General features: G+C 41.9%; 1 protein-coding gene across 2 annotated transcripts in view; it reads left to right on the forward strand.

Moving 5' to 3' along the window:
• Positions 1 to 5,791, forward strand: part of TRIO (trio Rho guanine nucleotide exchange factor) — a 224,023-nt gene extending 218,232 nt beyond the window's left edge. For both annotated transcript variants that reach the window (XM_042808742.1, XM_042808743.1), the window contains 5 exons: positions 322 to 443; positions 590 to 668; positions 1,291 to 1,491; positions 2,186 to 2,324; positions 3,181 to 5,791. In XM_042808742.1, coding sequence (XP_042664676.1) covers positions 322 to 443; positions 590 to 668; positions 1,291 to 1,491; positions 2,186 to 2,324; positions 3,181 to 3,723 — 1,084 coding nt within the window. In that variant the 3' untranslated portion in view covers positions 3,724 to 5,791. The remainder of the gene's footprint in view (positions 1 to 321; positions 444 to 589; positions 669 to 1,290; positions 1,492 to 2,185; positions 2,325 to 3,180) is intronic.
• Positions 5,792 to 11,406: the final 5,615 nt, after the last annotated feature.

The raw sequence follows: 11,406 nt of genomic DNA on the forward strand, positions 1-11,406 counted from the left end.
GCAAGACATATAAGGAGCAGGAAGAAACAGGAAGAATTTTATTTTACAAACACAAAGGAGCCTGGGACACCCTGAAACAGAGTGTCAGTGAGGATATTCTTTAAGGGCTTGAAAAACATTCCAATATATTTTGTACACATAAAATGCTCAGATTCTGGTAGACACTTCTGAAATAGCAGTGACAGAATTAACGTTTGTCAAGAGAGAACATAGAGCCTGAACAATAAGAAGTATTAATGTGATCACTCTTTCTCTAATTTCCATAGTTCAAGGTCTGTACATTGAATATAAAGTTTATATTCATGCCATTGTATTTCCCAGTGACTTAGGAGAGGCTTCACTGAAAATCATTGGTGTCACTGCAGAAGACGATGGTATCTATACGTGCATAGCTGCAAACGATATGGGTTCGGTTTCATCTTCCGCCAGTCTACGAGTTTTAGGTAGGCCCATCTCTGCTTTCTTTTCAAATCTGATTATACTCAAACACCTGTTACTCAATTCAGTAACAACAAAAAAATTAATTCTGAGGAGAATCTGACTGTAGTAAATGTTTGTATTACCTTTTCTCTCTTTAAATTCTCTGTAGGTCCTGGAAGTGATGGAATCATGGTAATCTGGAAAGACAACTTTGATTCCCTTTACAGCGAAGTGGCTGAGCTTGGCAGGTGTGTTCTGTATGCTGATGTTCAAAGATGTCAAAATATTAACTTCATTTAAAAAATGAAATTTTCTTCATAAAATATCTACCATATGAGCCCAAAAGTCAAGAATTATATTGGATTATATAGAAACGGGGAGGTCAAAATACTACCAGCACTAGGTGGCACTGCATAAACAGAATGTACTTAAGCTGATGTGGTATCACAGATTAAAAGAATGAGTGTTCTTCAGGTGTTTTGGAAAGCCACAGTCTTCTACTGTGAAGTACTCCAAAGCTTTTTACTTGGAGAATGAAATTTAAAGGTCTGAACACAAGCAAAATATGAAGCAGCTCATGAAGAATATATATTTTTCTGCCTTAATGGATGGACCTGTGAAAGTTCGATACCATTCTGGTTTGAGCCTCAGCAAATGCAATAAAACATCTGTATCTAGAGCTACTTATTTCTACAGACACGTTCTGTAGAAGATGCACTCATTTTAAACTCTTTTTATAGCTAGAAACTATACTACAGGGATATCTTACTAGGTATTAAACTGCTATTTCAGAATCTCTCTCAAGGTATAAGTACATTTTTCCTTAGGGCAAATTTTGGTTAATTCTTTCCTTTCAACATTGTATTCCAGGGGCAGATTTTCTGTCGTTAAGAAATGCGACCAGAAGGGAACCAAGCGAGCAGTAGCCACAAAGTTTGTGAATAAGAAGTTGATGAAGCGAGACCAGGTTACCCATGAACTTGGAGTCATGCAGAATCTCCAGCATCCCCAGCTCATTGGCCTTATTGATACCTTTGAGACCGCCACCAACTACATACTAGTATTAGAAATGTGTGTAAAATGCAATCTATACAGCTAACTTTCCATGGCATTTACTGTGCCTTATGAATGAGAAACTTGAAGATTTCTGGGAGGTTTGGCAACATCTGAGCAAAATCATCTAATTCTCTGATGCCGTTACTAAAATGTCAGGTTAAACTTGGAAGGAAATAGTTATCCTATTAAACTGATATTGTAGGTGACTTAGTCAGGAGTTCCTGGCATGATTTTATATCAAGCAGTTACAGAACTGAATTAGGAATGCTGTGATCTGGTTGCTGGGTAACAGCTCTCCTCTTCCTATCCTCATGCCGTGTCTTCTAAATTCTGACGGTTGTAGTAATTCCTGTAGTCTGGGGTAGTACACATCTGATCTTTCTGTCTGGCTAGCATACTGTCTTTCTTTTCTTCTTTGCCTTCACCTTCTGCTACCATTCCAAAATGATTTCTACTTTTCTACTTATTTTAGGTGCAAGTCAGCTGTAAGTGACATAGAACCACTTACAGGCAGAAAAATAGTTGATCAAGCAACACTAGCCAAATAATGGAAACACTGATGATTACTTCATGCAGTTGTGGTTGCTAAGAAGCACTTGGCTTGATTTTTTAATTTTTTTTTTTAATAGCTTTCAACACTGATTGTATGGTGGGGGTTTTATCAATTCTTGTATTCAGTATTAAAATTTAACCCTTATAATTCCAATAGGGCTGACCAGGGTCGCCTTCTAGACTATGTTGTGCGATGGGGAAACCTCACTGAAGGGAAGATCAGACTCTACCTGGGAGAGATTCTGGAAGCTGTACAGTATCTTCACAACTGCAGAATAGCACATTTGGACCTAAAGGTGAGGAGTCAGTGGAATTCCCAACAGTGTGTGCCATTCCATGCATGAAAATCTCCTTATAGAAATCTGGCAGCTGAGAGCACAAAACTATGAATCCCTTTGACGTGTTCAAGGCCAGGTTGGACAGGGTCCTGGGCAACCTGATCTGAATGTGTATGTTTGGTGGCCCTGCTAGGCAGGGGGGTTGGAACTACATGATCCTTGAGGTCCCTTCCAACCCGGGTGATTCTGTGATTTTTGAGAATCCATTTGTATGAAGGGGTAAGTGGTGGGAGATCCATCCCTTGCTTCAGTTCACATCAAAACAGAAGGTTTGAATTCCCTCTGCATTCCCCTTGAAGACTGCTGGTCATATGTGCTCCTTTGTGCTGGAATTAATTGCTGCCAGTGTTTGGGTTTGGGGTTGTTATTCTTTTCCCTGAGAAACTTGCAGCACAAGTGCAAATCCAAGGCTTTTGGTTCTCTCTGTCATAAAGCAAATAGAGTTGTTGTTTTATTCTCTCTTCATTTATAATTGCTTTTCTTTAAGATTAAATTCCTAAACACAGGTTTCTGTGAAATCCTGCAAAGCTGTTATTGTGAGCATATTCAGTCTTATCTGTCAGAGCTATACTTCCTGCAAAAATTATGCTGCCAGTAGTTAAAACACATTAATTGCACACTGTAGTTGGCATGGAAGTGCCTGCCAGTTGGATTGCCCAGTAGCTTTGCAGAGCTAGTAATCATCATCTATAGCTGTTTGTTACGTTCCTGTGCAAGCAGCACAGGTTGGGAAACAGTAATTTTTGGAGCACTGAATGTGTGCTAGAGTGACTTGAAAAAATACATTTTTTTCTTTTGCTTTTATGTTTTCTAGCCTGAAAATATTTTGGTGGACCAGAGTTCCTCTAAGCCAACAATAAAACTGGCTGACTTTGGAGATGCAGTCCAGCTCAATACCACATATTATATCCACCAGCTACTTGGAAACCCAGAGTTTGCAGCTCCTGAAATTATTCTCGGAAATCCTGTTTCCCTCACTTCAGATGTTTGGAGCATTGGAGTGCTCACATATGTCCTTCTTAGTGGCGTCTCTCCTTTCCTGGATGAAAGCGTAGAGGAAACTTGCCTGAATATTTGCCGCTTAGACTTTAGTTTCCCAGATGACTACTTCAAAGGAGTTAGCCAGAAGGCCAAAGATTTTGTATGTTTCCTGCTTCAGGATGACCCAGCTAAGCGTCCCTCAGCTGCCCTGACCCTCCAGGAGCAATGGCTGCAGCTGGGGAATAGCAAAGGCACTGACAGCATTGACATATCCAGACTGACTTCGTTCATTGAGCGGCGAAAACACCAGAATGATGTTCGACCTATCCGTAGCATTAAAAACTTCTTACAGAGCAGGCTCTTGCCAAGAGTTTGATCTTGCTTGAAGTTCTCTCTCATTCTCTTTCACCTGCCAATCAGACTGGAGATAGACTCCTCCTGCCAATCAATCAGACTGGAGATAAGACTCCTTCTGCCAATCAGCTGTTGACTTGAATTTTGAGGAAAGCAAACCCCGAGCCAACCAGCTGCTAGCGAATGTTCGTGTGCAAGTGCATTCCACGGGGACCACGCGAGGTCACGCGTGAACCTGGCAATGCAGACTTCACTGGGGTGGAGGACGATAGCACTGTACTCTGCAAAAAGCAGTCGCGAGTGATACAGCAACAGTATTTTATTCAGGTTTCTGCAAAAAAAAAAAATAGTTTTTTTAATAAACAAGAGTTGAATTTTGCAAGTGAACTTAACTACCGTTTTCAAGATTTATTCAAGGAAGAAATGCCTATGTTCAAAGCACTGGTGTTAAAAATGAAATCATGCCTGGAGAAGACTCGCCAAAATGGCTGCCCATTGATAAGGCTTCCATTTCTAACATCTGGTTTTCACTTGGTCCTAGAGCTTTCCAGTTGCCTCGCCTGTATGTATCTCACGTAGCAGTGCACTGAGATCAGACTCTGCTTTTAAGTGCATCCAACCTCAAAGTTTTTGCATACAAATAGAATGAATCGTTTTGCTCTGATAAAATGTAGGCCTTACTTGTATATAGACTGTTACCTGCCTTCGGTCTGTAATTTTTTTCCCTCCTTATCCTTTTTCCCCTCCCTCCTAAATGGTGGTATACCACTGTGCGGGTCTTCAGTTTGGGTCGGTACACGCTGGCCCGTTAGAAACGGACGTCCGGTTGGTTCCCAGCTTACCGACCTGATTGTCAAGCAGTATACAGCAGGATGAAATACTGTAAATGCACTCATTTGGGATTTTGTTTTATTTCATATCATGTGCAATGTTGTGGCTTTAACATTTTATGCAACTATTTATGAGGACCTCTGTTGTAACTGTAATAAATATATAGAAAAAGCACATACTTAGTACGGCGAGCTTTATGATTTTGTTTGTGTGTCTGGGGGTTCCGGGTGGGCAGGGGAGGGTGTGTTGTACCACACCATCTTTATTAGTTTAAGATGAGCGTTAGCATAGAATTTAGTCAAAGCTAGTCAGTTTTAAGGGTTGTTTAAAAGAGAGAGAGAGAGATTCGTATCCCAAATCTCAAACTGGTTAAGAAATATGGTGACACTTTTTAAAATTATTATATTCAGAATGCCAAAGTATGACTTTCCCAAAATCAATCTCAATGCTTACTACTTTTTAGAATTTTCAGAACTGTGCTTACTTCTTTCTGTGAAATGAGCAAATGAATTTTGTGCTCTTTGGTGAAGAATACATTCAAAAAGTAGTGGTCAGATGATGAGAATCTGGCACATAATGTAATTGTCTTATTAACTGTTTTTAAGGTTGAAGTAATATTGACGTGAACTATTTAAAAAGGCAGAGATGGTTTTCTGTGCATCACTGAGTTCATATAGGTGTGTTGTCATCTATGTTTGTGTGAGATGCCATGTTTTAAGAAACCAAGCTGACATGCCACCATAGTTAGATGTATGGGTCTTAAGCCATAACCTAGCTTGGGTCAGTTTTGAGCTTTGCAGCTTCCACTGTATACTATTTATTCCTTTTTTGTTTTTTGTAAAGTTGTACAGAAACTTTTTAATAGAAATCAACTGACTTCAAAACTGGATGTGTATTCGTACCAACCTCATATCATAATGTTTGTGTATTATTTTCCTTTATTGTTTTAGTTAAATTTTTGCTTTATTTTGCATGTATATTTCTTTGTACAGTGACGTTACATGTTTACACAGTATGACGTGATGTAAATATTTTATTTTGCCATCAGTTATTTTGGAAAAAAAAAAATTAAACGTATTTGACATATTTGTCTGATCTCTTGCTTTAAGGAGTTTCAAAGCTTAGGTTTGGTCATATTTTAATTCGGCTCTGTATTTAAGAAAAAAGGACCATTGTTTTATTGTCATAAAACTCATTTTAATTTGCAATGATATATCTTTATTTCATGCCTTATGAAATAATATTTGTCTTTGCTCGAAGTGCTGAGTGCTTTGTAGTGTTCTGATTGCTTTTATATAAAACATGCGCAACTCTCTAACTGTGGGAATTCATTACAGTCTTTATTAGCTAGTAAATTTTGGTCACCAGAGTTTTCTTCCAGATGTTCCCAGTTAAAGACCGAAGGATTATATTTTGATTTAATATTAAACTGGGGAGCAGATTTCCCACATCTTCATAATGAATCTAGAATGCCTCAGAGGAAAGATTGCTTTCAACCACAGAAACTTGAATTCTCTGCTCACATCCAACAAGGGATGAAGCCAAAGTGTTTTTCATTTTGTGTGTTTAGCACTCTCTCTTTTCTGTTACTGAACAAGTTTGCAATTTGAAGGATGAGTAACAATGCAGATTGATTTTTTTTTTTTTTTTGTCACTGCATTATGTACATGACTTTCTTACATTATTTTTTCTGATGCAATCTGTCAGTGATGGTTGTTCCTAAAGCTGTTCCTTTATGCCTCACAATTTACTTTCAAGACAGAAAATGAAGTGAGACAGTTTATGTTGAGGCAGAGAACATTCAGGAAAGATGTACTGCAGCAGGTGTGCCACTGGAAGCTTTTTCCATGTTGGGAAAATAGATGACAACACATTCTATTCAAGAGTTTGTATCCTTCAGTTCTCTAATTGCCTTCTTTCTTGACTGAAAATACACTAAACGAGAGAGGTTACCCAGATGGTATAAAGAGAAATAACGCACTTGTAGGTGTTTCTAGTAGCGGAGAGAGGTTCCCTTCAAGACTGTGGTAACTGCTACTCGTTTCTTCATGAGTTTGCACTGTTTCTGACATCAAAAGTAATCCATTACTTAGAAAAGCTAACATCTTTTAACAAAGCGGGGGGTTGCACTAAAGCTTGCTTCACCTTCTGGCTGAAGAAAGCCCACGCTTCAAGTTGGATTTCGCTCCGAAGAGACAATGTGTGTCTTTAAATATTGATGAATTGTTTAGTTTGGGGCTGAAAATGCCCCTTAGCACAGTTCTCATTGACTGTCCTGCATGAAACAAAACAGCAATGAAGGATGACAGAAAAGAATGGAAACCAAAACTTCGGTGAGAGCAGCTGGTGTGTGTTCTGGGGCAAGAACGTTGTAGAGCAAAGGGAACACCACTCAGTGCAATACCAGTGCAATTCCAGTGCAATGTTGGAAGGCAATAAGTAGGCAGGTTCAAGAGAAGGGTAAGTCTAATTATTTTTTTAATTTTTTTTTAATAATAACTCGTTTAGGAAGAAAAGAAGTCGCCAGGCTTTGAAGTCAAGTCCATCTGCCAGTGCTTTTGAAACAGGAATTGAGAGTGCAGGTTGTGCACATGTGAGGAACACAGTTTATCTCAAAAGCCATTCTGCAAAAACAGTTAGCAGAAAAGCTGTCCAGACATTATTTCCAGTCAGGGAAGCAGCCAGCATTGCCTTTCTAATGGGCAGAGGCCTATGACATACCCCCCTGTGTTCATAAGGGGTAGGGCTAGAGAGCCAGGTTTTCTTTCATGTGCCTATAGATGTCACTTACTGTAAAGCCATCCTCTTTCTCAAGTGGGATAATTGATGAGTTAATGAATAGGAGAGCAGTTGATTGTCTGTTTCTTTCTCCAGATCCATAAGCACGTTCACAGCAGGACAGGACATAACATCCTCCAGAATGAAACAAATGCAAAGGTATTTGGCTTCCTGATAAGATTTCAGTCAGTACCTATGCAAACCTGATTGGTAGATGCTAGAAAATATAACGGGATATTCTTTGCATGTAATGTACGGCATGATATTGCCAGAGAGCACTAGAATCTTGCTGCTGAGGGGGTCAGTGGATCAGTCCTCATCTGAAACGGATGAGTGAGAAATGAGCACAACCAAGGGAAAAAACAATAGCTGACCCAAGTTTAAGAACTAGAGTTCCCAAAGCCCTGCTAGCGGCGCCAGGGGCACAGCCTTTTGCAGGGCTGTGGAGCGCCCTGGGCACTGCTGGCCCTCCTCTTCTTGGGGTGCTGGGGCCCCACAGAGCAGTGCTTCCTGCCCCGACTGGGAGCGGAGCGGCTGTGGCTGCAGCTCTGGGCACTGGGCCCTGCTGCCTCCTGCCCTGGCTCCTCCCAGGGATGCTCCTGCACCCTAGCTCACTGGATGTGCCGAGGAGCTCCTCTGCATCTGGACCCGCAGAGCTGCCAGACGGCGTAGTGCTGGGTGTGAGGATCCTCTGTGGGGAGGTGGCTGCACGACTGTCCTCATCATCCTCAAGGCCATGCAGCCTCTGGGCCTCCTGGCCACAGCGATGGCATGATGATGGCATGCACAAGCCAGTCAGTGAGCGGTGCGGCCATGGATCCCAAGCTGGGCTCTGTGCAGTGGAGCATGACGGCCCTGTCTGGCCCCAGCCAACACAGGCAGCACAGTAAGATGCTCTCTGCTGACAGGATCTGCCACCAACGGATCCCACGGATGGCAGAGAGCTTCTGGTGCAGGGAAGGCAGCACAGGGTAGAGGATGCTGCGTCGCTCCCTGAACAGTGCAGCCCACTCCTGCGGCAGAAGGCCACCCAGCCTCGCCCTCACCTCTGATTCCATGGCCATCTGCTGGGATGGCTGTGGCAGAGGGGATGGAGCACGTACCACAGTGCCATTGGGGCGGGTGGTGGTGCTGGGCTGGAAGTCAGCAGGTACCGGCACTGCGGGATGGGAAATGACACACTACATAATGCTTGCCTCCCCACACAGAGACCTTGATGGTCCTCATGGCTGTCCTGCAGAGAGGGCAGCTGTCTCTCAGCTTCACTCACCGCTGGTTGCAGCCCATACAGAATTGATGGCTGCATGGGATCACAGTTGTGACGTGGGTTGGAAAGACCTCAAAGGTCATCAAGTCCAAATGTTAACCTAGCTCCGGGTCTGCCACTAAACCAGGCCCGTTCAATCCATGGCCCATGGGCTGCATGTGGCTCTAGACAGTCACTAACGTGGATATATAAGATCATAAACTTTTAACATTATTATGTGATTTTTAGCAATATTTTCCATGAGTTGATTATGCATCACCCAAGTATGGATTGCAGAGGTGACAATTGGACAAACATTCAACTAGATGTTTATTTTCTTTTTTTGTTGCTCTCTGGTTTTATTTTTTAATAAATGAATATGTATAAAATTTTGTTATGTACATAGTATTATATATTTTATATGCAGCCCAAGATAATTCCTCTTCACTTGGTTGGCACAGGCAAGCCAAAAGGTTGGACATCCTTGATCTAAAAGTTTCTCCATCTGCTGGAATTGAAAAACGTGATTTTATTCTGGATAATTGTGGCACTGAAACACATTGTCTTTAGTAGGAATTGCTGTTCTAAACTTTCTGCAAGACGATGCAATAGCAGAGCTCTCTTTGTAATGCTCTGGCAGGCTCTGTTGGAGCTGGTCATCTAAAATGTTCACATACATTTCTTCAGGTTCTCTCCTCTGTGTGTACTTATCAACTTCCTACACCCCTCTGTAGCAGGGAAGGAAAACATGGTGTTTGTTAACTGCTGAACACCTTAAAGTGGCCTTTTCCAGCTGTTCTGAATATGGGGATGTACAAACTCATTTTAAAACAAAAGAAGGGATGCAAATAGCTATTCCTGAGAACTGTATGGGAATTTGTGCTTTTCTGCTGACTGCCTATACTCAGGTCTGGTGATGGATCAGAGGTGCAGGTGGCATATATCCACTATAAAAGCACATATCTGTGTTCAGTGTACCTTGTTCTGAAAAAAAAGTTCTCAGTTGCTGAGAGCAGATGTTGGGAAGAAACTGTGTACCTGAGGATCCAATTCTTAAACAACAAATCACTGCATAAAAATTTGCATGTACTAATGTTGTAACCTTTCAGAATTTATTCTGTGCATGCACTGTGCATCCTCACATTCTTTTGAGCAGGCATGAGATCTTGTGCCTGCCAGTGTGATAAGCATACCTCAGCTTCTTGCTCCTAGCATTAGGGTTGTCTTTGCACTACAGAACTCCTGCACCAAAAGCTGAAACTCTGCTAGGTGCTCATGACAGTGGTGTTTGGCTTAGCAAGTCTACCAGAGTAGTTAGGAAGAAGAAGGAAGCAAGGGTCGCTGTGTTGCAACATTAATCATAGAATCATGGGATGGCTTAGGATGGAAGGGATCTCAAAGTCCAGCCAGCTCCAAACCTTTGCCTTTGGCATGGCTGCCACCCACCAGATCAGGCTGCCCAGGGCCCCATCCAGGGCCTTGAGCGCCTCCAGGGATGGGCTACCTACAGTTTCTACGGACAGCTGTGCCAGGGCCTCATGCCCTGTGAGTAAAGAAATTCTTAACATCTAACTTAAATTTCGCTTCTTTTCATTTAAAGCCATTCCCTTTAGTTCTATCACAATCAGATTATGTAAAAAATCAGTCTCCCTCCTGCTAATAAGCTCCTTTCAAGTACTGGAATGCTGCAATGAGCATTTTCTTCTCCAAGTTGAACAAGCCCAAATCCCTCAGCCTGTCTTCATAGGAGAGGTGCTGCAGCCTTTTGATCACCTTTGTGGCCTCCTCTGGACCCAATGCAATAGCTCTGTTTCCTCTTTCGTGTTGTGAGCCCCAGGCCTGGATGCAGTACTCCAGATGGGATTTGTAAGGGCAGAGGAGAGAGGGACAATCACCTCCCTCTCCCTGCTGGCCACCATCTTTTAATGCAGCCCAGGATACTGTTGGCCTTCCAGGCAGCAAGCATGCACTGCTGACTCATGTCCGTCTTTTCATCCAGAACACCCAAATCCATCTCTGCAAAGCTGCACTCAGTGAGTTCTTCTCCCAGTCTGTGCACATATCTGGGACTGACCAGACCCAATTCCTCTTCTAGTCTATGAGAAGGAAACACAAGGTACAGCAAATGGACTTCTGCCATTTGCTGTTCTCAGCCTTTAGCCCTTAGCAGCTTTTTTGAAATGTTTCAGTTAATTCAAAAACAAGAAAAACAAGATGTTCGTTTTAGAGTGAAGGGGGAAAAAAAGCTTTCAAAAGCTACAGGTGTATGTACAGAGACGCCGGCTGTTCAGTTTGCCAAATCTACTGCCATCTGCAGCCTTAACTTTGGCATTCTAGGCCTCCTTCTAGATTGACTGTACAAATGTCTCAGCTTCTGTTGAGTAGCTCATTTGCAGCTGACATTGCCACTTAAAAGCAGTGGCTCATTTGTGGCTGAGCTCCACATGGGGCTCTGTAACTTTTCTTCATGTTTGCTTGTTGAGCTTAAAGTATTTTATTATTGGGTGGAGCTCTTTCTGAAGTCTATCTCCTAAAAATATATCCTATGAAAGGATGTATAAATATATTATATTTACCTTACCACTATGCTGTCTTAGTCATGCTGTTTGAGTCATATCAGTACACTGTGTCAGAATAACACATGAAAGTCAGTGGAGTAGGACTGCTCTTATGTTCACTTGGAAAAAACAAATGTAGCAGAGCGCAAAGAATGCTTCACACTTATTTTTTCACTTGTAATACACATGATGGCAGAATACCCTCACTAGCAAAAGCTGGAGTTGCGCATTTGGCAGTTCTGTCAGATTTAATTTAGAAGAGAGAGAGGGAGAAGGAAAAAAAAAAAAAAAA

The sequence above is a fragment of the Centrocercus urophasianus genome, unplaced genomic scaffold, assembly GCF_019232065.1.
Source record: "Centrocercus urophasianus isolate 14NV4802_14NV808 unplaced genomic scaffold, USGS_Curo_1.0 seq_11, whole genome shotgun sequence".
In the NCBI taxonomy this organism is placed as follows: Eukaryota; Metazoa; Chordata; class Aves; order Galliformes; family Phasianidae; genus Centrocercus; species Centrocercus urophasianus.